Raw genomic sequence first — 26191 nt, forward strand, 5'->3', positions numbered from 1 at the left:
TTGGGACATTTCAAGAGACAAGAGGATACAAAAACAAACAACACAGAAAATATTACAATGGAAGCCAATATGAAGACGAAAAATGGAAGACTCAGAACGAGATGGTTGGATGATGTAGAAGACAACCTAAAAACTATGAATGTAAGACAGTGGAGGAGAAGGGCACACGAGAGGTCTGAAGGGAAGGACACAACCAGTAATGGCAAATGAAGAAGAAAATAGTAATAAAGGTAAATGAAAACTACAGAAATTAGAGCATATAGATGCTTGAGAAATTAATTAGTCATAAGACCGAAATCAGTTAAAATAGAAAACATACCAACAAGAGGAAACATCGAAAACAGTCACATAGAAAAAATCATGAAATGATTAGATTAGAGTGGAATTACCAAGAAAAAAATACATAGACTTAATAGAACTTTGATAAAATCCACATCTGGTGAAAATATTACAGTTTATTGGCTCAATTTTATTGGAAAAATTATATAGAAACTTCATATCATAGAAGCTCTGTCTGCATTACTTTATTATCACATAAAGGAAAAGAACATTTCTCCATTATTTCCAATTGTTAACAACAATGAATTAAAAAAAGAAACAGTTGAAAACAAATAATTGTCATAAACAAAGTGCCTACCTTCAACATGTTAGGTTATAATTTTTGGACAGTCGATATAAACTAAATTCGTATAAATTTCGAATCATTTATTTTTGTCGAATATTTGTCCATTAAAAATGTACGGATAAAGGTATTTCTCTTTGTTTCTTTTAATATAAATTTACAATTTTATTTTTCAAACGACCTTTAGGCTAATGTTTGACATTTTGACAGATGTCATCTGTGAAGTTTTAATTGATTTGACTTAATTTAATTTGAATGGGAGAAGAAGAAACGATCAGCACATACTTCATTTTTATTTGTTCTGTGACGATATAAAAATGCATTTCTCATTTTCAATCGTAAAATGATTGTGACATTTTGTAAAAAAAAGATATGACTCAATTTCATCATCAGGAATATAATCCATGTGGTGTTTCCTATAAAAACAATAAAATAATCGTCCTTGTTTATATTTATGCCTGTATTTAATTTTACGGCTACATTTTATTGACGAATATTGGGGAAAATATCGATACATTGTTCCAAATACATGAGTCTATTCTGTTTCAAGGTTTCAATCGTTGTGACTCACCCTGTATTTTAAATTTAAATCCACCTCTTTAGTATTTTCCCAAGGTTCATAGATAGGATTGGTATTTTCCTGTTGGCTATCCTCTCTTTCCTTGTGTTGTCAATCGTCAATGTCACTTTTTTTTACGTCACACGTCACGTCACAGACCGAATTTTCTGTCATTGGTGTGGGTTAAGGCGACCGAATTATAAAATTAAACTTTAAAATAGAAAAATAATTCCAAATGGCTTCACAAAACCTTTGTATGGCTGTAAGTTTTATTACATTATAATTATTTTATTAGTCAATGTTTAATTATTTGTATTATCTTGTAAATCGTGTTACATAACTTCTCTAGAGGTTAAGATTTTTGATCAACTGTAACAAATATTAATTAAAATTAATATTAGCTAAAACTAAGCATTCATTTATATTTGAGCCTTCTACTTGCAGTACATGGTTCATCTCAAATATTTTTAGATCTGCTCTTTTTTAGCTATCCATATATCATATAGGCAAATTATATTAGTCTAATGGAATCTGGAGAAACTGTCCACAGTTTAAGAGGTTTCATTAGACCTACATGCCCGTTAGTATCATAATATCAACATGAACATATTGGAAGCTGTTTTAGTAAACAAAATACTACAAATACTTTACAAATTTCAATAAAAAAAAACTGCTGTAGGGTTAATTGTACTCTACCTTATGTCACAAACCAAACTCTACATAATTATATAAATATTTTGACTTGTAGCTATTACCAAATACAAAATTACAATGTAGCTATAGTCTGTCCCACCTTGACTTTACAGTATAAGGAACATAGGCAATGCAGTCCTTACGAGAGTTTTTAGCGTGGTGATGCTGATTTTATCAAAAAGAATTTGTAATCGAATGTAATAGAGATTAAATTAAAACTGTATAAAGGTGATCTACAGTTTTAGGATTTGTATGCGTAATAACTATAGTATATCAAATAAACTTATGCTTATGAATTCTAAATTTGTATGTGTTGCCTTTTTGTCTGCCTTTTCATAAATTGTTGTGTAACAAGCTTAAAGCTATTGGATTTACGGGCAATCTGTATAACTGGTTATGTAGTTACCTAACTAGCAGAATACAACTTGTTAAAATTAAACACTTTCAATCTAGTGAAATTTCCGTAACATCTGGTGTTCCACAAGGAAGCCACTTAGGGCCTTTCCTTTTTAATATATTTGTTAATGGCATTAAATCTCAAATTAACTCTAAATTTCTGCTATTTGCTGATGATTTAAAAATCTATAGAATTATCGAATCTGTCTCAGATTGTGAAAAACTTCAAAATGATATTAACAAAATTATGGCATGGTGCAATTGGAACCAAATGAGCATTAATGTTGGAAAATGTCACTTTATTAGTTTCTGTAGAAGAATTAACAACCTCCTTTATAATTACAAATTAGCTGAAGAACCACTGAAGGCTGTATCAACTGTAAGAGATCTAGGTGTTCAATTAGATTCCAAACTAAATTTTTGCGCTCATTTTGATTATGTGAATAACCAGCCATTTAAAATGTTAGTCTTCATTATTAGAACTTCTAGATGTTTGCATAACATTAATTCCATCAGACTAATTTACATTTCCCTAGTTAGATCTGTTCTGTAGTATTGCTGAGTTGTTTGGGCACCCACTTATGAAGTCCATATAGCAAAGCTTGAAAAAGTCCAAAATAAATTCATTAGGTACTTAACTTTTAAATTACACAAACCTTTAAGTGACCATTCGTACTCAGAAATTAGAAATAAATTAAACCTTCCTAGGCTATCTTCCAGACGGATGTATGCTGTTGTTTTGTTTCTTCATAAACTACTGAATTAAAAAATTAATTGCAATGATCTACTGTCTCTAATTGACTTTAATATTCCCTCCAGAGTTACTAGAACATCCCAAAATTTTGCAATTAAATTTCATAGCTGCAACTTTGGTAGGCATTCTCCTCTGAGTAGAATCATTCTGAATGGAAATAGAATAGACCTCGATTTGTTGCTGTGCGCTTCGGAAAATGTTTGTAGACAGTGTTTAAAAAAAAATTTTGTAATCTTATGTGATTTTTATTTGTTATTTACTTTGTATTATTTTAATATTTGTTTTTTCTATATTGCTGCATCACCAATATTTGTCATACATATTTACTATATCTTTATATTTATTGTATCACTAGATAATTATAAAAATTTTGTGTATATATTAAATTGGGTGGTATCCCGTTAATAAATAAATAAAATAAAAAAGTTTTAATTTAATTTCTCTAATGTTCGATTACAAATTCTTTTTGATAAAATCGGCATTACTGTGCTAAAAACTCTCATAAAGACTGCGTTGACTCATGTTCCTTATACTGGAAAGTCAAGGTGGGGCGGAGTATAGTAAATCAGATCTCATTTGGCACAGTAAATAAGAAACTTACAGTGATTTGAAAATTTGTGTAAGACAACCTTCAATATACATTTCGTACTATCTCTGATTTTCCATAACTGACAAGCTAACAATGCTTCCTAATCCTAAACCCATGGGTCAGTTACCTTTCTATTGAATTTCGAATCAGTATGAGAACTTTTGCCTGAAATATGGGACAAAGTAAAGTGATCTTAGTTTGTGAGACGGCACCTGTCTGTTTATGTTACTGCATCGTTATTGTGAGTTAGGCTAGTTTCTCAAAGTGTTTTGACCAAAGATTTTAACCTATTGACTGCCAGCAACGCACCTCTTCCGTTTTGACAAACTTTGTTTATGTGCCGGCAACGCAACTCTCGCATTCTTCATATGATTCATCTTATAGGTCTAATATTACGCTAGCATATGGAGAATAACCTCTTATTGTCGGTGGCAGTTAAAAGGTTAAAAAAAACTGATATAAAGTGGTATGAGATTGTGGATGATGCTAGTGATTGATATAGATACTGTTTCATCAGATCGATTCCAATCACTAGAGTAATTCAGAGTTATTTGTATGGAAATGTTGAAAACAACTAAAGATAGTTCAAATGAAGTCCCAATACCCTAAAATTGTTATACTGTTCTCTTGTTAGACCTCACTTGGAATACTGTTGTAGTATGGGTCACCTTACTATAATGTTTACGCAGAAAAAATTTAAAAAGTTCAAAATAAATTCCTTAGGTTTTTGGGATTTAAAATTAGAGCTATTAATGGGAATAACAGGTTTTACAGTTATGAAGAAATCAGAGCATATATAAATGTCAATACCCTGGAAGAATGTCATTATCACCATGATTCGAAAATTCTGTATCGTTTGCTAAATGGTACAGCAAATAGTCATTATTTATTGTCTAAGGTTGGTTTTAGAGTTCCTTCATACAGTACTCGAAATGCAGTTGAAAACACTTTTCATGTACTATTTCATCGATGTAATTATCTCCTCAATGAACCTATAACTAGAATTTTTCAAATTCTGAGAGGCTTAATTTTAGTTCCACACCTACCAATTTATATGCGACTTGCAACAAATTAATATTGCCTCTTAATTGTTTTGTTTTGTCCACCCTTACCAGTCTGTTTAATTTGTTCTGTATATAATTTATTTCCTTTAACTATTTTAACTATTATATTTTATGTTCCAAAATTTATAAAAAATTGTAACTATTGGGCTTGTCCCTTGGAAATAAAAAACAAAACAAAAATTGTTTACTGTCCCGTGGAAAATTATACTTTAAAACTGTCCTAGTTTAAATGTGTAGTCCCCAGTATTGCAAGTAGATGACAGGTGTTTTTTAATTTATTGACTGATTTGACTCTTTTTGTAGGTCCGCAACTTCAGCACCAGTAACGCTGCTTCACAATTAGTTAAAGCCCCACTCCAAATCTTTGGAATTGAAGGTAGGTATGCTTCAGCCCTATACTCTGCAGCCAGCAAGCAAAAATCATTGGAAGGTGTGGAGAAGGACCTTTTGAAGCTTCAGGCTGCTTTAAAAACTGATGCCAAACTTCGAGGATTTGTAGATAACCCAACAATCAAAAGAAGTCTTAAATCAGAGGCTCTTAAAGCAGTTGCTCAAAAGATTTCCCTCAAACCAGAATCTGCTAATCTTTTGGCATTACTGGCTGACAATGGTCGTCTTAATAAACTAGAAACAGTCATTAATGCATTCAAGCAAATTATGGCAGCACATAGAGGAGAGGTTTGTGATATTATTTTTAATTAAAAATTTTGTTACATTAAATTTAGAGTAATTGCAGCCATCATTCCTCTTCTCTTTTTGTCACTTATGTTACCTCCTTGTCTGTTTGTCTAAAATCTTTTTTCTTTTAATAATTTTTGTCACGCCCCCCCAGAACTTCTCTAAAATATTTTGATCCCCTTCCCACTAGTGTCGTAAAATTGTGTGCTTTAAAGATGCCTACCTTTGCCTATAGCTCCGCTCTTTACACGCTTACTGTATTCAACATGGTATTCTGCTGGGTTGTTTATTGCTCAGTACTCAGTGCACACAGCTACCATCTATTGCCTTGTCTATCCTCTCATGGTATGCTCTAAATGATCAGTGTCCCATAACGAATTGTATAGAGAAGTAGTTTGTGTTTTATATTTGCAGTCTACTCTCTCCACCATGCCTTGGACCAGAGTCCTGGTCTATGAAGCCCTCCGCTCGTTTACCCACTCGCCCTACCATTTAGGTGTTTTCTCTTCTTTCTTCTGCCTTCTCTTGATTACCATTGCTATATATTTTGGCTCTATTACCTGCAGGTGTATTGGTGATACTCCAATAAGTATACCTATCACTTTTAGGGCTACTGTTAAGGTCATTCTCTAGGCACATACAATTCTTAATAGAACTTTTGTTTGCATGTTCTCTAACATTTGTTTGTACTTTTGTTTCTTCATTATTTGATGTCACATCAGTGTCACATATAGAATTATACAGAGTACTACTTCCATCAGTGCCTGGACTTTCTGTCTGTTCAGACTTGTTTGCAGTATATTTGATGTGTTCACGAAATATCGTACTGCATAGCATCACTCCTAGACATCTAACCTTTTTGGTAGGCATTACTCTTTCTCCTTCAAGGGCAAAAGTGATGTAATCTCTGTTTCTAGGTCTTTTTAGTATCAGAGCTTCCTTTTTTGCATGGCGAGTGTTTTGCAGCCTCTTTTCCCTGTTTCCAGTGCAGCATTGGCTTGATGAAAATTGTACAATAGCTTAATTTTTTGCTTCTAGTGTTGTTTTTATTTAGATTGGAATTGTTCAGATACATTTTTAATTACTCTCCTTCAGGGTTGTTTCGTTTTAAACATTTTGTTTTAATCAACTGTTTTAAACATTTGTTTACGTTTAAAACAGTTTTTGTTTAAAACATGTTTAAAACACTTAAATTAAACAAGTGTTTTTTTTTTCATTTTCTTTATTAATATGTATAATGAACATCAAAAAAAAATTATTAAATACATTATATAAACTTTTTAACATACATATTATTTATTGATTAATAATCAGAACACAGAAAAAAAATTGGAAAACTTAAAACATTTTGCATACAAGAGTTAATCAATTTGTCAAAACTGTTTCACTCTCATAGTAATCTTGTAATCTAAATCATCAATCTGATCAGTCACGTCATCACTGATGGAATTAAGTTCTTTAAAAATTGAAACCAACTTAGAAGCTTTGACATTGCCTAGTGGTCCTAGCCGATTACATAGTTTGGAATGGTAAACCGTATGATGAGAAGAGTCTTTCTATGTTGGCTGACGATGCAATAGCTGTGTGAAGCTGTTGAGCAAGTTTCAGTGCTGTAGTATTTATATTTTTTTTAGAACGCCACCATGCTAATGGTTTTACATTCGCAATTAGATGTTTAGAAAACATATAGTTTAAAGGGTACACACTTTGCCTGCTAATAATATAATAATTGAAAATACTTCTGGATGATAATTGATAATGGATGGATGATAAGTTTATTTCCACTAAAGCGATGATCAAGCAAATTTGCCAAAAAATGAGCTGGGGTCACCACAAAATAACTGACAGTAGACGTTATTGCAATAGCTAACTTGCAATGCGAATTTATAAATATTAAATTGTCTGGGGTTCCCCAGGCAATTTCTTATCTATTATTTAGTAGAATAAAATAGATCAAACACCTTCAATTAATGTTATGTTTAAGAAAATATGATTTAAACAATGTTTTCTTTTAAGTTTTATTTGTTTAAAATATTAAATTTAAAAACACAAAAACGTGTTTAAAGCAAAAGAACGTTTAAAACAAAAAAAAATCATGTGTTTTAAACAACTTTTATTTGTTTAAAACATACAATTTAAAAACAAATAAAAACATGTTTAAAACAAAAAAAACGTTTAAAACAAAAAACATGTGTTTTGTTTAAAATTAAAAAAACTTTTTTTTTGCAACCCTGATCTCCTTCTTTGTTTTCTCATTGCCTATTTTTTATGAAGAAATTATTTTTTGTATAGTAAATATTGTGTTCATTTTAATTTTAGGTCTCTTGTGAAGTAACCACTGCTAGAGACTTAGACGCTGACCAAAAACAAAAACTCATGGGTGTATTGAAATCCTTCGTCAAGTCAAACCAAAGCATTCAATTGGCTACAAAAGTCGACCCCAGCATCATTGGTGGGATGATCGTAAGCATTGGTGACAGATACGTAGACATGTCTGTAGCAAGCAAAATCAAGAAGTACACAGAAGTTATTAGTGCAACCGTTTAATTATACTAGTTTATTTAATTTTGTGTAGTTATTGAAATAGGATCTTCATTTTATACATCTTGTTTTTAAGACGATATATTACAGTAGTACTGTAACTCCATTAAGAAAATTGATGTCCGAAAACTACCAATAAAGTTTTTCAAAATGTATGATTTATTTTATTAATCCATTAACGCCTACGGGTACCATATATGGAGCCACCAAACTTTGTTTCCATTGTAGCTTATTAACCATATTGTTGGGTAAAATTTCGCAGAGAGATTCGGCCTATTTGTAGTTCAAGTACCCCTTCTTAAGGTACTAGTACACTTTAGAACAAGGGTTATCAATCTGTGGTACATGTACCACTGGTGGTACATCTCATTATTTGGAGTGGTACACCAAATACAAAAACACAGGCAAAATCCAACATATTCGTAGTTAGTTAGATTACCTAGACCTAGATCGATAGGTATTTCAGTTAGGTGGTACCAAGAATAATTTTAAAAGAATTTTGTGGTACATTACTCAAAAACATTGAAAACCGCTGCTTTAGAAGACCAAAGATAAGCATTTTTTCAAGATTTTTTTTCTCAGAACCTTTATTAAAAATGAAGATAAAACTTTTTACATATTAATATCTAACTCTTAGAGAATACAAAAAATATATCGTTTTTCATTAATGCACGTATACTAATATTGTAGATGGCGCCAAAGTTGAGGCCTTGAAAAGAAGTAGTTCTGATGGCGGACACTTAATCTCAGGATTGGGATCTCTGAAACAAAAAAATCGTCCGGCATTTGAAAAAGGAAGGTTTCTTACGTGACAATTTACCACTAGTCCAGGGTAATAAGGTTTTTTCCACGACACTTGAACAGCCAGGGTACTGAAGCGTTTTTTCGACAGGTAATACCTATAAGAGCAAATTGTAACTATTTCCTGCGTAGGATCTGGCGGCCATTTTTATTTATAAACAATTAAGTGTCAAAAATGACATTTTTCACTTTTTTTTTCAAATCAATGGAAAACAGGGAAACTTATGGTTTTTTTAGTACAAGTATCTTCGAGATTATGGAAAAAGCTTTAAAATGACGTATTACAAAGTTTGATATACTCATTTATTGTTAATATAATTGCGAAAAAAGGTCGGAATTGCAAAAAAAAATATTTTCGCAATAACTGTTGTAAAAATTAGTGTACAGCTCTGAAACTTTTGTCAAATAAGGGTTCTTTGGTGCTTAATATGTGATAAAAATTTCAAAGCGATTCATTCAATTGTTTAAATTTTATTCAAATTGTTTATCCCAGAGAGCAATTTTTTTACAATAACATAAGTCAGAAAAAAATGAAATTAGAACCATTCCACAGGTGTCAAATGAAAAAGCATGAGCTATATTTTTAACTTGGTTTAAAAAAAGTAAATAAAAAATGCATTTATTAGTAATAAATAATTATGCAAAAGTATCGTAAATCTTTCCTTATAAACTTTTTATTTTGTTATATAAGAAATTATATATATTTATTACAATTTTTTATCAATTATGATATAAATAACATTACTCGGTAGTTGTACACTTAAAACAGGGTAAAAAAGTTAATTTTTTTGGAAAAAGTTATTCAAAAATTTTATACAGAAAAATTGACGAAACTTTTGCATATTTATTTATTACTAATAAATGCATTTTTGATTCACTTTTTTAAACCATGTTGAAAATGTAGCTCATGTTTTTTCATTTGACACCTGTGGAATGGTCCTAACGTCATTTTTTTCTGACTTATGTTATTGCAAAAAAAATGTTCTCTGGGATAAACAATTTGAATAAAATTTAAACAATTGAATGAATCGCTTTGAAATTTTTACCACATATTAAGCACCAAAGAACCCTCATTTGACAAAAATTTCAAAGCTGTACACTAATTTTTACAATAGTTATTGCGAAAATATTTTTTTTCTTGCAATTCCGACATTTTTTCGCAATTATATTAACAATAAATGAGTATATCAAACTTTGCAATACGTCATTTTAAAGCTCTTTCCATAATCTCGAAGATATTTGTACTAAAAAAATCATAAGTTTCACTGCTTTCCGTTGATTTGAAAAAAAAAAGGGGAAAATGCCATTTTTTGACAGTTAATTGTTTATAAATAAAAATGGCCGCCAGATCCTACGCAGGAAATAAATACAATTTGTTCCTATAGGTATTACCTGTCGAAAAAACGCTTCAGTTCCCTGGCTGCTGAAGTGTCACGAACAGGGTATATTTTTGTCTTATTACCCTGGCCTACAACGTTAGTGAAACATTCCTAAAAAAAAAAAAAGATTTTACGGAAATTTGAAAAAAATTGTTAAAAAATCGCCATTTTTTCTTCAGTTTTTCGTGGTTAAATTTTTTTTATTTTTTGGTCAAACTGTGGTAGATTGTCACGTAAGAAACCTTCCTTTTTCAAATGCAGTACGATTTTTTTGTTTCAGATATCCCAATTCTGAGATTAACTGTCCGCCATCATTTTTCGAGGCCTCGACTTTTGCGCCCTCTACAATATTAGTGTACATGCATAAATGAAAAAAATATATTTTTTGTACTCTCTAAGAGTTAGATATTAATATGTAAAAAGTTTTATGTTCATTTTTAATAAAGCTTTTAAGAAAAAAATTCTTGAAAAAAATGATTATTATTAGTCTTCTAAAGTACTGGTACCTTAATAAATAACTCAAATTTAGTTTACCTACTTTCCAGTGTAATAACTTTTTGGATTTACGGTTGATTTTGTTTGTACCAAAATATTTACATTCGTTTCGTGTAAGTGTTTTATTTATGTATTACTTTTTGCACTGGGGTCATCGGTTTTGTTTTTAAAAGATTTTTTTCAAACTTCAATAAACAAATGGTACAGGTTTTCATAATATTTCATCTTTTGTTTTTTTTTTTCGTAATTACGCCAAAAATATGTATGTTCCCAAATGGAACCGCTAGGCGCTTTGCTGGATATGTCTTTTCATTCTTTTTTTACTTTTCCTATTTTTAGAGAAATTTCTTTGAAAGAAGATGTAGCTTTCGAGGAAAACTAAAGTAATAGCTATGTTTCTGCCGTTTACATATTATAATGATAGGATCTGCACATAGTAACAATTTGACAGATAAAGATCCGGTCGATGAAGATGGCGCGGGATCTCTATATACAAGAGATGTATTACATGTGCTACTTTGTCAAATGCCTTCTTCAAGTCGATCAGGATTTTTAAGGTTGTTATCAGGAAATATAATTTCAAAGGAGTTTTAGATTCAATATGTATATTTTATTCCACAATAAATACTCAGATATGGCATATCAGTGATTGTAGGGTATCTTTAAAAAATATATTATGTATAAAAGAGCAAGCATCCTGTTAAGTAAACTAATTACTAATTTACAGACAAAGAAAGTGTCAAATAAACTAAAATTTTGCATATCTAGATTATTACTCATAAATAGGTACTTTTACTCGACTGCTGTTAAAGCTCGTAAGAGCGTAATTGCAGAAAAAGCTTTTTGGATGATCTAAAAATAAAAAGAAACAAATAAATACTTATATTTTGAGTAGAAATGATTTGATTATTTTTAATACTATTATCTAGCATAACTTACTTGTACTAGAACCTCATTATCAACGTTGGAAAGTCCTCCAGCATTAATCGAAATCGGCTTTTTGGTATTCATTATAATAAAGGTTAAAGCCTTTTTAAGCGGAGCTTTAAACAAAAACCATTCTGAGTTGTTAATGGAGTCAATGACTGACAAGCTCTACAACAATATTGTTCTTTATAATTATTATTCGATCGAATGCTTTTTACAAACCTGAAATTTAATATCCGATGCTTGAAAAGCAAATACAGCTAGTTGAACGAGACATGAGCCAGTTAAGTTTAGAAGTATGGTGGTTTTCATCATATCACTATGATCCTGGAACAGGTTTATTAATAAAATATACAAATATACATTTACAACGTAGGTAGTATTATATCTAATAAGGTGTAAAATTAACTAGTACGGGAAGGCCAAGCTAAGACTTTATCAATGCTGTAGCTAATTTCCATTTGATCTTCAAAATCATAAAACATGCACCTTGAAGATCATAAAATATGTACAAAAAAGTTGGTTGTTATAGGACTACAGCCATTCTCCCAATATAACGAATTTACCAAAAAGCAACCAAGTGGCCATTATGGCTCGCAAGAATATAGGTACATAAAAAGCATAAAAGTGGGAAAAATTGGCGCAGTCATATTAGAATTAGATCGAATAATTGAATTGAAATATTCTGAATACGTTAGTAGTAAAATTAACAACTTCTAAAAACTGAAAGTAAAAGCAGCAAACCACATCGCTCGATGGTTTTTGTAAGCGTATTTCTACGTTTATCCAATCCATAGATACACGAGGTACTGGCACAATATCCTTAAAGTTGATGGAGAATGATGACCCTGGTTTTAAAACATACATGTTATCTAGGTCTGTCGTTTTAGTAATCAATGGTCTACCTTACAGGGTAGGTGGTAGCTCTACTTCTGCTGATATTCTGACATAGCATCTGATTAAAATGGTTTACCTGTTGTCTCTGATGAAACAAAATCTTAAATCTGACAAAACTGAGTCACTATTCGGTTAGCGTGGTTCCTTAAAACCCAATCGATTGCCAGAACGTAAAACGTGTAAAAGGATCCCGTAAAAGACATATAAGGATTGCAGCTTATGGCTACAGTCAGGTGGTAATAAGTATATCACATTGGCGGAAGAACTATCTAATAAGAAAATGTCAACGGCATAAAGACGTGGAAAGCAACGGGATGATTGCTATATTGAATTATAGACATGTATATAATTTTTTATATACCAACATCTATGTATTAAATATCTGTAAATATGTCCCCAGCATATACCAGAACAATAGGATACAATGACTGAAAATACAAGAAGGAAATGGCCATCAGTCTGCTTATCTATTAGCTTAATAACATACTGAAAAATATAGCAGGGTAGTCTACTATTTCTCGGGTCTACGATAAAAAGGTCAGTTCTGTGTGTAATATTCAGACTAATATTTTAAAAAAGATCTCAATATTTTAGCTTCTCGATTTTTTTTGTCTTGAATCAAATCTGAGATAGCCTTTTGAGCAGCTATCCGACCCTTTAATTTCTTTAAAAGCGTTTATTCTTACTCTGCCTATCTTTCACCTATGAGTTTCTTATAATAAATAATTTTCAGTTTCAGTATAACAAGTTTTACTAACAATACTCAGAATATATCCATTAATAACCAATACTGCATAACTCATTACTAATTGGGGTAGAAGGACTCCTGAAGAAAATATCTCAAGGTTTTTTCCAAACCTGCAAAGATAAGAAACTGTTATTTATTTGTTAACTAAAACAATGTAAAACGAAAAAAAAATAAAGATACTAGGCAAGTGAAAATCCATATCGGATGGAAGAATATAGGACATAATATCCTGAGAAGGTGAATGATTCGCCCATTATAGACAATCGTATAGATTATTTGAGGAAAACCTAACTGCTCCTCGTTATCTGGAATTTCTTCAGGATTATCTGATGGTACAGTTAAATCAGCTATTTCCAAATAGAAACGATTTGTCATTACAACAGGATGAGGCCCCACATTACGGCGTTGAGGTATGAAATTACTATGAAGGAAGTTAAATCATTGCTAATAATGAGGAAGGTAGAAGAGGACCTACCGAATGGCCACCAAGGTCTCCAGAGTTGACTCGGTTAGACTCTTCATGGGGATATTTAAAGAGCAAAGTTTTTCAAAGTAGACCGAATAATGTATAGAAGAGATAAAAGAGTGCATCAGAACAGAAATTACACAAATAACTGCTGAAATCATCAAAAACGTTAGGAAAGAATTTACTGACTTTAGTATTTTACTAAACATTTAGTATAAGTTAATTGTATTAATAAACCAACAGTGTCGGTTAAACATGTAGAAATAAATATCCAAATAACTGCATCGTTCCAAAGACGACTAGGAGACCTTCGAATGAGGTATATTCATAATATAGCAATTGATGTCCAATAAAAATTAAAATTGACGTATTTTAAAATTTTTTAAGTCGTCAGTTTCAGAAATAATGAATTTATTCCATAGATTTGCATCATGCTGTATATTGCTAAATATAATATAAATATAGATTGAGAATAAATATTAGATTTTTTAGTACTTACTTTAATAACTTTACATGATGAGCAACACATATCGTCAATCTGTCGTACACCTTTTTTTGAAAGTACTCAGATGATAACTTATCAAAATCTTCATGTTCATCCATGATTTCTTTGGTAATGTTCTTCAGCAATTCTTTTAACAGCATAAATTGAACAAATAAATGCTGCATCGCATAAATAAACAATACGTCATAAAAGGCATTCCCAAATACTGACAAGCTTAAATTCCACAACATCACCACATAAAGAATCTCATGTAGAGGGCTTGGGTCAGTATCAAATGGTGTCCAAATGATATTTGGTAATGGTCGTTTTCCTTCTGGCATATCAACAATAGGAAAGAGGGAAATAAAAGTTAGTACCGACATGGCTCCAATAAAATGGCATAGTACAAATATATTAGTTGCGAAGAATCTTCTCTTAATTTCTGCTTCTAACTTGGGACCTGCAATATGGTAATCCCAAAATTCGTTGTTAATAGTGTAGTAGAAGTATTCGATACGTTTTTTGTCGATGTAAAGTACGTACAACTTAGCTATTGCCTAAAATAAGTAATCTTTATTAAATAGTTTGAAGTTGAGAAGGGATTATTTATGTATTCGCGGTGTGCAAGTACTTGGAAAGGGAAACGAGAAACGACCGTGCGTGAGTCGCGGAGAAATATTGCAACTATCTTAAATAATTCATATTGTCAATTGAAATTGTCAAATTGACGTATATTTCATACTTTCTGTCATTGAAGCAGAAAAATTATATATTGCTCCACAATATTGATATGATATGCAATTATTATATAAAGGTAAATTTAATTAATTGTATTTTGCTTGCAGTACTGCATTTTAATAACGGATTTTATTTACTACATACAATTGAAGCGTTCTGACGAATAACGGTCTATGTTACAAGTTGACATTTTCGAGAAAAGGTGAGTTTGAACATGTTGCTTATTTCTTGAAAGTTTGTGACTGAAAATGTAACATAGACCGTTATTCCACAAATAAAAGTAAAAATTGTTTTTGAAATAATTTTATTAACACAAATTATTACATTTATATGTATTAATATAACATGTGATATAAAATTAAATGTGTTTACTCGATTTGCGACATACGTTTACCTTCAACAAATAACATAAAATTAATAAATCTATATAGAGACGAATGGAAAATAGTATTATTTTAATAATCATTTCGAAGTAAAACGAAAAAAAAAACAGTAAAGTTTAATTTTTAATTTTATGAAAATAAAACTTTCGCTTGTATGATTTTTTTCTTATTTATACCCGTCTTAGCAGGAACTAAGATTTTTGTCTTCCTTGTTGTGTATGCCAGACCCGAATCTCTGCGATTTTTTCTAGAGACATCCTTCCAAATTTCTAGTTTTATCTGCCTGGTATTTCTTTTTGATTTATTTAGTCTACGAATATCAGTAGGTGAAAACCGAACATTCTTGGTTTGTTCTATCTCGTTTTCGTTCATAATGTAATAAAACTACATAGACTACAACCACACTACAACCAAAACAATACTAGAATGTAAACAAAAGGTAACCATTCGCACGGTACCACAAAACAGACCGATTTGGTTCGGTACAGTCGAAGCACGCTTGACGTTGATGTCGCATAGACCGTTGTTACTAACTACATTGTTTTGATTTGCTTGTCTTGATAATGTTAAGAAGAAATGCGTACAATGTGATTCCCCGTTTAGGATTTTGTCCTCTTCAGGGTTTGTGGTGAATGTTTAGAGTTGGCAGCAAAAGCAAACAGTCCGAAAAAACACACTGGGGCAAGCGCCGTGTCCTGGTGTTCTTGGATCCTTGGTTATGCCGGACGGTGGTGTCCAGAGGCTAAGAAGTCAACAGAGAAGAAAGTTTGATGGATTGTTGTTGGTTCCATAGACATTTACGTGTACTGTCCGTGCTTTGCTCTCGACCAGTCTCCCTAGAAACCATTGTACAACGACAGGCGAACCTGCGTCCCTCGTGGGCGGTCAGGAGGTGGCTTTGAGCGCAGCGTGGACAGTGAGCGTTCGAGTGGAGAAAATAGTTGCGGCTATTTTCTTGGGACGAACAGGTATAATTGTGCGATGAAGTTGGGAAACCGCAAAAAACCAACTTCTCCCTGTTCGGGGTAAGGAAGAGGAAATGTTAGAGGTGGGTACGGTAGGCTAACGGGGTAGCCTCAAGGATGTTTTCGTACTCTACCGGGAGTTCGTCAATGCATGTTTGCATTAGAGCGGACGGTACGTGAATCTTTTTGCGTTTGGGCTTTCGGTAGAGTACGTGGCCGGAAGATGAACAGGAACATTTGAGAGATTCTTGTGTGTCGGAAGGGGGGCCGTTGATTACTTTGATTGTGAAGTTCCTGTTCAGAGAGTTTATTCTCTCGGTGATTTTGGGGATGTTCGAGATGTTATGGATTTCGTTTGAGGGATATCGCCAGTGCTCATAGTTACATCTACGCAAGACTCTGCGCTCTGTCCTCAACAACCTCTCTTGTTTTTGTCTTGAGCAAAGAGAGTAGATACATGATTTGTACTCCATGACGGGTCGAATAAAGGTCTTGTAAGTGTGAATGAGAGTCTTCTTGTGTGTCTTGCCAATTTTTCCCGAGAGAGCGTTGAGAAGTCTAGACCGTTGTTCCAACTTAAAAATTTATTTTCACACTCTCCATATTGGTATACTCGCCCCATCTGTTGGTATATTAACAAACTATAATATTTAGTGGAATCTACACATTTCATAGACCGTTATTCATACCAAAACTCTATTTTTGATAATTTGTAACATAGACCGTTATTCGTCCGAACGCTTCAATTGTTCACGTTTGCTAAACATAACCTGCATCTTATTTTTTTCTTCTTATTATTTTTTTGGACAATGGTCTTGACAATTATCCAGCAACCAGGACTAATATAATTGGCCAATATAATTAAAAGTGCGAATAAAAGTACAGAGCGTAGAAATAGAGGTCGCTTTGCCGAACTTGCACGGTCCCAATATGTATAAAACCAGAACAATAATAGTGCATTATTTCTCAAAACCACTTTTAAAATTTGGATAGGGGAGAGTCGGCTATTGGTGCTCACCTAAGGCAAATTCAGGATATTTCACAAATTTGAAACATTTCAGTTTCCAAATTTTTTGTAGATATACTTCAAAGGCTTAGGTATATTGGTAGGGACCGCTTTTAATGAATGGTTGGACAGTAGAAGAGTTGGAGGCAAAATTTCTAATTAGTGTAATGCGCACAATTGCCCGACATATTCGGCTAATGGTGCGCATATGTCGGATAACTGTGCGTAATAATAGAACTTAAAAATGACCTTCGAAAATGTAGCTTATTGAACATAAATATTAAAGCAATAAACAAATATACGGAAAAAGATAAGAAACCAAGTTACAGATATTTAAAAAAAAATCTAAGTATTGCAGAAGTCACAAATATATCCTTTTGGACTATCCTGAGATTGCATGAGACCATTGACAATATATCTAACACTTGCACTATACCTCGTCTTTTTTGCTACCATCATCACAATACACAGAAGTCATTTTGATCTGATACGAGATCCTCCAACTCATCATCATGGCACAGTTCACTTTCTGAAATAACTTTGTACTTTGTCGGTTGTTTAACGCTTGTTTACGTTTTATGACGCAGTCACAAAACGTAAAAAATACCTTTATATACCTTGCCGGCTAATGGTGCGCAATGCGCAACATTAGACGACGTTACACTTTACACACATAACACAAAATTTGATAAAAACAAAAAAGAATCGAGCAAAACTAACTATATCAGTGTTTAAAATCGTAAATAACTAAAGGATATAAATACTATTTAAACTATATTTCTGTCAAGAAAAAAAGTTATGGCTTATTTTCTCAGTCACACAAAGAATATCATACCACGCGAAAACATGTAGGTAAACGATAACTGCCAACCAGTAAAGTATCTCCTGACGTTTGTTTGTGTCGGATAGATATGGCAGTTGCTACTATAGATGGCCCGACAATATAGTTTTTGCAATTTTATTAAATAGGAATAGTTGAAAGACTGATAAGTTTGTACACACTTGAATGAATAAGGGAAAATGAAAATGTAGTATGTCAAAGTGTGTAAATAATTTTATTTCCTTAGCTGAGCGCTTTCGACATAAACGTCATCATCGGAGCTAATGGTCAAATACTAAAAAAGTACCGCTACATAGAGGTGTAAAAAAGTGCATCTTAGGAATGTACATTTGATTTTTAAATTTTGAATGCTAACTTAGTCCTCCGTACAACAGCAAACAGCAAAAAAACAGAAAGAAACGGCCACTGACACGTTGCACAAAAACATATAAACTTTTTTCATGGTCCGGGTGTCGATATCACCCGTCCATCCTTGGCCTAGTAACAACCTCTGTTGTTACTAGGCCAAGGATGGACGGGTGATATCGACACCCGGACCATGAAAAAAGTTTATATGTTTTTGTGCAACGTGTCAGTGGCCGTTTCTTTCTGTTTTTTTGCTGTTTGCTGTTGTACGGAGGACTAAGTTAGCATTCAAAATTTAAAAATCAAATGTACATTCCTAAGATGCACTTTTTACACCTCTATGTAGCGGTACTTTTTTAGTATTTGACCATTAGCTCCGATGATGACGTTTATGTCGAAAGCGCTCAGCTAAGGAAATAAAATTATTTACACACTTTGACATATTACATTTTCATTTTCCCTTATTAAATAGGAGATTAGAAACATTGATGCGCATAATTACTCTACGCGCACCATTAGTCGACTCTTCCCTAATACTGGTGTGATTATATTTGATGTTCCTTTGGAGATATATTCCGACCAAGAGCAAAACTTGAATCTGCCAAAGTTAGCGAAACTCTAGGTCGCAGACCTTTCGAAGAACATGTTACAAGCAAAGATAGTCTTCGGCCACTTGAAGTTAAGAATGAACAACATTCATGAACTCGTCTGACAACACATTCAGATAGTCATTGATAGGAATCACAACGCTGTCGAGGATTGTCTCCTTTCTAAACTACAAAGACAGTGGGAAGGCCCGTATGAAATTAAAAAGTAATGAAAAATGACTTGCCAAAAGGTAAACCAAAAGTTGTTCACCTACATCGTCTTGTGCAGTATACGTATGATGACTCAAATGAAACGGAAGAAGCACGAACCTTTCAACATATCAGATCAAAGATCTGCTCAGAAAGAATGAGTCCTAGATTTGGCGTGACCACAGAAGTTCAGGAGGATCTTTACAGTGTTCGGGAAAACGTTTCCATAGCCCTCTGGCCCCTCTGTATTGCCTAAGACCTCAAGATGACTAAAGGAATCTCGTTAATATTTAAAGAACGGGAGATTAAGAAGTTATATCGCCTGGATGAGTGGAATCACCAGCCATAAGTTGGTCGAGTACTGCGATTAGAAGATGATCTTCGATCTTGGCTCTATATGGTGATCAGGAAGTCCTATAGAGACAAGACCAGCTACGGGAACGTAAATGGCGGGATCTAACTAATTTGAAGAAAATCGTATATAATTATGACATCAATAATTTAGATTTAAAAAATTGTGGCCTTCTAAGACAAAAGACTGTTATTTCTTCTTGAGGAGTTTATGCAGAGCTTGAGAGTCCTGTATATTCCGGTACCCTTGGCCTTCATATATAGTTGCTGATCGGGACGTTACCTTCGACGTATCCCATATAGGTAATGTATTAAAATTCGGCAGAAATATGAGTCATATATCAGAATCTTCAGGCGACGTTCGAAATAGTGACAATGCTATTCCAGAACATACAACATCAGCAACCAATAGAGATGTTCTAGAATACTGTATTACTAATTAATTTGTTATTAACACACCAATTTGCAAAATTGTCCAATGGTTTCTGTAACCCAATATAATCAGAATAGCCTCGAGTAATACGAAATAATCTTATGCCATCTGTATAGCTGAGATTTCACAGTCCTTCAAGGATCTGATGGCATCATCAACAAAAACTGCAAAGAGAAGAGGTCCTAAACGGGAACATTTATTGGGGCACTCCAGAGTACCAGTATTCAGTTGAAGTAAAGTTCTTCAGTTTGACAACAAAAATCAGTCTTACATATAACTTTTCAACCAGTAAAGAAGTTTACCAGACACACCAAAAAGTTCCAGTTTATGTAATAAAAGGCAATGTTCTGCCTGCCAAATGATTTAGACAAATCGGTACAAATAGAATCCATCTAAGAAATGTTTTCCATTGCTTTTAGAATATAATCAGTGTAAACTAGCAGATTGGTAGAAGTTGAACGACTAGGCAGATCTATGTGAATATGCGACCAGGCATTATACGTGAAGGTGTTAAACTTAATTCTTACCATAAACCTTACAGGATAGGTTGCAACTAATTCGGCAAGTTTTTTGGGTTGGTTCAAAGTTTGTCCTGCGTAAATTGTTCGTCCGATGAAAATAAATACTTTTAGTATTGCTGCAGCATGCCAGAAGTATTTCCTTCTTCCATCATAGCCATGTAACTGAATACATTTCTTCAGGCGAAGAAGAGGATCATCTAAACTCAAAAGGTGGAATACAGCATTAAAGTTACCAAACTATATTTAGACCTAATTATATAGCTAAAATTTTATATCCGAGTTGAATTAAGAGGTTCTGTGGCACTCAAACAAAAATCCGAGCTGCAACATTGTTAGATTTGAGACCGAAGAACAAGAAAATTCAACAGATTAAAATTTGAGAAACTTTGTGGCTACGTTGTTCATTTCTTAATGGACACAGAACATGGATGCCTCTCATTCTCTAATCTCGTCGTCCCAGTTTCTTCCGCTCATCCTCTTCTTGATGATACTTCCCAAGCTTGTTTTGGTTATTTCCCGTTACCTTCTCTAGGCTGGTTTTCAATTGCGCGCTGCTTTTGGAATTCATGACCCATTCAGTTGGACTACACGTCCATATAATCTTAATTGTTGTCTTTTCGACCCCAATCCTTTTTTAATTGTTCGTTTCTAACACTGCCATGTGGTAATATTCATCATGATCTCTACCATACAACCATTTCAATAGCTGTCAATAGTTTTTTGTCATAATATGCTGTCCACATCTCCGTGTCTTCACGTCATAGAGTACCTACGATCTTTTTGATGATCGTATTGTAGATTTTTTTTCTTGGTTTTGCTGAAATCCCTGTACCACTCCTCCAAGTAATTAACACACCACCTTAAAAATGGGTCATTTTTGATGTCTCGAGTTTCCTAAAACTGTCCGATTTAAGTGATTTTTTAATGTCTCTATCTCTATCAGCGAGGTTCCTACAGCCTCTGCCGCTTCTCGCATTTCGACCGCCATCGTTTTCTGTCCATCCATTCGTCTTCTTTGATGGCTCTATCTTTCATGATGTGCCGTACATTTTCTTCCCAGGCAACTGAAGGTCTTCCCCTTCTTCTTCTTTGGTGTGGTATGTAATTTAAAGCTTTCTTTGGCCATCTATCTTCATTCATTCGTTTCACGTGACCATACCACACTAGTTGTCTAGTTTCAATTTTATCTACACTGGAATATACAGTATGTGTCCTCCTTCTAATATCTTCATTCCTGATGTGATCTTTTTTAGATATACCACACGCTCTCCTTAGATAATCCATTTCTACTACTTCTATTCTTTTCCTATCTTTTTTTGTCATCTGCCAAACTTCTGCCCCATAAGTCATAATAGGCTCTACCAAGGTACGATAGATTGTCAATTTCGTTTCTTGCCTTATATCTTTAGACCACAGTAGAGAGCTCAGAATGTTTACCGCTTTTTTGCCCTGCTGCGTTCTCTTTTCGATGTCTCTTTTGGTAGTGCCTTCTTTAGATATTATAGATCCGAGATATTTATATTCATTACATCTTTTCGTGGTTCTAATTTCTAACTCTGGATCTTCTTCATCATCCCCTATTTTAAGATACTCTGTCTTTGACATATTCATATTGAGGCCCCATTTTTCATATTCTTTCTTTAGTTTTCTAAACATGTAGTCCATGTCTTCCTCATCATTCGCTACGACTACCTGATCATCTGCAAAAAACAAAGTTGTTAGACATTTACCACCGCCTATGTCTATTCCCATTCCGGATACTTGTTTCCTCCACTGCTCTAGCGATGATTGAATATATATTTTAAATAAAGTCGGAGACAGACAACATCCTTGTTTAAGTCCCTTTGATATAGGGAATGAGTCAGATATAAAGTTTCCTTCTTTAACGACACTTCTTGCATTTTTGTATATATTTGCGATAGCATCCACATACTCTCTACTGAGACCTACCTTCGTCAATGTTTGAAACAGTTTTTTCAAAGGTACCGTATCGTATGCCTTCTCCAAATCTACAAACAATAGGTGGGTAGATAGATTCCTTGCCTTCCGTTTTTCTATTACCTGCTGCAGAACAAATATATTATCAGTGCACGATCTTCCTGCACGAAATCCACTTTGTTCTTCCATGTCTTCGTATTCTGATTCTATTCTTTTCTTTATTATTCGACCGTACAACCTCCCTACTGAGCTGGTAACAGTTATTCCTCTATAATTAGAGCATATGCGTTTATCCCCTTTCTTGAATACTGAGCTGATGTATCCAACATTCCAATCATCAGGGATATTTTGTCCTTTTAAGCATTTATTAAATAATTGAACCAACATCTCATGTAATATGTTTGGTCCGTACTTTACCAACTCAATTGGGATGTCTCCAGGTCCTGCTGCTTTACCGTTTTTAGATCTTTTGAGGGCTTCGCTTAACTCTCCGGTTGTTATCTCAACTATTTGTGTATGTTCGACTAAATCTTCCATTTCGATCTCTTGGAATTTACATCTATCTTCTGTCAGTAAAATCTCATAATGGTGTTTCCACTGTTTAAGATCTATTAACTTTATGTTAGATTTTTCCTTTCCTTCCCTCTGGAGAGACTTTATTACCTTCCACGCTTGCCCAACTCTTGTTCCACCCATATACCTATCCACTTCTGCGCATTTTCGGTCCCACATCTCATTTTTACTTTTCACTACTTCTCTTTTTACATCTCGATTTAATGCTGCATATCTCTTGTGATCTTCCTCCTTTCTTGTTGACATCCATTTCTGATAAGCAGTTTTCTTCTTGTTTACTAACGTTTGCATATTCTCCGACCACCATTCTGTATTTTTTATTTCATGTTTGTATTTATACCCCAAAGCTTCACTTGCAGCCTCATGTATGTATTTTTTTAATTTGCTGGTATAATTCTTCCGCTGTTATATTTTCTCGTCCCACATTTTGTAATTTTGTGGCCAGTCGTAATTTATATAGAAATTTCGTTGAGTCTTCTTTCAAGCTTTCTAGGTTATATTTATGAGATCTTACTTCTTGTCCCTTTTCTATATTCTTTACCTGAGTATTATTGTTTTTGCGATAGTTAACTATCACGTTGGCCATAAGTAAACGATGATCGGATCCACATTCTGATCCACGGTATACCCTTACGTCAGTGGTTTTCAGCTGGGAAGTTTGACGTTGAATTATATAGTCGATTATCGAGCGCAGATTCCTAGTAGGTTGTATCCATGTAAATTTGTGGATGTCTCTATGTTGAAAAAATCTCTATGTTGAAAATTTTTTAATGTTATAGCCTTATTCTTTAACGTGTGGTTTTTTCTCAAAGTTCGCGTGACCCTGTGGAATATTCTAGCATTTATAAAATACTGAAATTAAAACGCAATTATAGCCTCAGGTTTTCGTAACATTATGTTTTTTATTCATTCGCCTATGTTGGATAATAAAAAAGTTACGTACTTTAACAACTTGACTTGTTTTTCGTCAATACAGGGTGTTTTTAAATAAGTATGGCAAACTTTAAGGGAAAATTCTGCATGAAAAAATAATGACAGTTTGCTTTATAAAAGTATGTCCGCAAATGCTTTGTTTCCGAGAAAGGGGGTGTTGAAATTTTTCTTACAAACTGACGATTTATTTATTGCTCTACAACCGGTTCAGATATGCAAATAAAATTTGGTGGGTTTTAAGAGGTAGTTATTGCGAATTTTTTGATATACAATTAGAAATTTAATATTCACCATTGGCGTGCATACGGATAATATGGCCCTTATGTACGCCAGTGGTGAACATAAAATTCTTAATTGTATGTTAAAAAATGCACAATAACTACCTCTTAAAACCCACCAAATTTCATTTGCATATCTCAACCGGTTTTAGAGCAATAAATAAATCGTTAGTTTGTAAGAAAAATTTCAACAACCCCTATCTCGGAAACGAAGCATTTGCAGACATACGGTTATAAGGCAAACTGTCATTATTTTTTCATGCAGAATTAACCCTTAAGGTTTGCTATACTTATTTAAAAACCCCCTGTATTGATGAAAAACAAGGCTAGTTGTTAAAGTACCTAACTTTTTTATTATCCAACATAAGCGAATGAATCAAAAACCAGAATGTTAAGAAAACATGAGGCTATAGTTAGGTTTTAATTTCACTATTTCATAAATGATAGAATATTCCACAAGGTGACGCGAACTTTGATAAAAAATCAGTTTGATTGGTGCACCTGTAATATGACAATTTACCGGTCTAGCAACAATATTATTACATCGATATTGTTAAAGAATAAGGCTATAACATGTTAAAAAATGGAATAAGTTGGGTGGATATTCACGAATATCGAGGTGTTGAGAAGAATGGGAAAAGATAAAGAGGTTTTAAATACAATTAAAGTCAGAAAACTGCAATATCTGGGACATGTTATGAGGGGCGAGCGTTATAACTTGTTACAATTAATAATACAAGGAAGAATACAGGGTAAAAGGAGTCGCGGAAGAAGACGCATCTCCTGGTTAAACAATTTGAGAGCTTGGTTTAATTGCACTTCTGCTGATCTCTTTAGAGCAGCGGTATCGAAAGTGCGAATTGCCGTGATGGTTGCCAACCTTGTTAGAGGAGATGGCACACGAAGAAGAAGATGTTAAAAAATCACTTAAATCGGACAACAGATTTAGGAAATTCGAGACATTAAAAATGACGAATTTTTAAGGTGATGCGTTAATTTTTTGGAGATGTGTATTTATAATTTAATTTGCTTAGAGTTCTTATTTCTGGGGTTTTCCTTAATTTCCTGCTTACGCCCACCTCAGTTGTCTCTCCATGTTGTTTTACTTTTTTAATAATATGGTAATGTATTTAGGTCAGTTTGTTTCCTGTAATTCCTGATGATGGCTCCTGTTGGACCGAAACGCGTCCAATTAGAGTTCAGTAGGTACTTCACCACCTATTATTTACATAACTACTTCATAAAATGAATTGGCGAATGTATTTATTTTTCGAAGTTGTATAAAAATCAAACAAACATGAAATGTATCGCTAAAGATAATAAAGAAATAATTGTATTTTACTACATACTTACATTTAGCACGATATTCTCCTTCTTTGGGATAAATTAAAGACATGTTTTCTACAACCCACACATACAGGATAAATGGATTCCACATTATCTGAAAAAATTTTTAGCAAGGGCCTGCATGTTCGCAACGGGTAAAAATACCCAGCCGATGATTACTAGTCAATTACGGGTTTTAGGTAAATTGGAAAATTATAGACCCTGGTATGATGCGTAGCTATTTTTCCGTAAAATGTTAAAACTACAGCTACTGAAAAAATAATATACCCACTGATGGAATTATTAAATTTTTAATTTTTGGTCATTTTGGATTAATTTTGATTTAAGTATATGAGAATATAAAAAAATCCAAGACTTCGCGGTCGTTGTCAATTTCGTCATTTAAGGGGCACGGAACAAAATGCAAAATTTTCAATGTGTTTTAAATGTATTCATTTTTTTCGAATCCTGAGAAAACTCCCAGAAAACTATCCCAGAAATAAATATTTCTGTAAAATTTAAACGCAGAATGAAAGATTACATTATTACTGAGGACCAAAAGTCCCTAAAACTTCTATAATGTTTATTTTAACTCTGTAACCCTCACACCTTAAAATCATTGACATAAAATTCTAACAATTCGTGTGTGTTTTTTAAGCGACTATGAACG

General features: G+C 33.2%; 3 protein-coding genes across 3 annotated transcripts in view; 1 reads left to right on the top strand and 2 right to left on the bottom strand.

Moving 5' to 3' along the window:
- Window positions 1-843, bottom strand: part of LOC114325995 (cullin-5) — a 37083-nt gene extending 36240 nt beyond the window's left edge. Inside the window, exon 1 of the mRNA XM_028274157.2 lies at window positions 638-843. Coding sequence (XP_028129958.1) covers window positions 638-646 — 9 coding nt within the window. The 5' untranslated portion in view covers window positions 647-843. The remainder of the gene's footprint in view (window positions 1-637) is intronic.
- Window positions 844-1274: 431 nt separating this feature from the next.
- Window positions 1275-8051, top strand: LOC114325996 (ATP synthase subunit O, mitochondrial). The gene is made up of 3 exons (XM_028274158.2): window positions 1275-1443; window positions 4981-5355; window positions 7675-8051. The coding sequence occupies exons 1-3, from the start codon at window positions 1417-1419 to the stop codon at window positions 7900-7902; spliced, it is 630 nt and encodes a 209-aa protein (XP_028129959.1). The 5' UTR covers window positions 1275-1416; the 3' UTR covers window positions 7903-8051.
- A 3097-nt stretch (window positions 8052-11148) lies between these two features.
- On the bottom strand, window positions 11149-21041 carry LOC114325997 (odorant receptor 49b-like). Its single transcript, XM_050651304.1, has 7 exons — window positions 20997-21041; window positions 20480-20710; window positions 14109-14650; window positions 13154-13253; window positions 11721-11825; window positions 11511-11666; window positions 11149-11423 (listed from the first exon to the last, which is right to left on the bottom strand). Exons 1-7 carry the CDS (start codon window positions 21039-21041, stop codon window positions 11364-11366), a joined length of 1239 nt encoding a protein of 412 aa, XP_050507261.1. The 3' UTR covers window positions 11149-11363.
- Between the last annotated feature and the right edge of the window lie 5150 nt (window positions 21042-26191).

The sequence above is a fragment of the Diabrotica virgifera genome, chromosome 5 (genome assembly GCF_917563875.1).
Source record: "Diabrotica virgifera virgifera chromosome 5, PGI_DIABVI_V3a".
In the NCBI taxonomy this organism is placed as follows: domain Eukaryota; kingdom Metazoa; phylum Arthropoda; class Insecta; order Coleoptera; family Chrysomelidae; genus Diabrotica; species Diabrotica virgifera.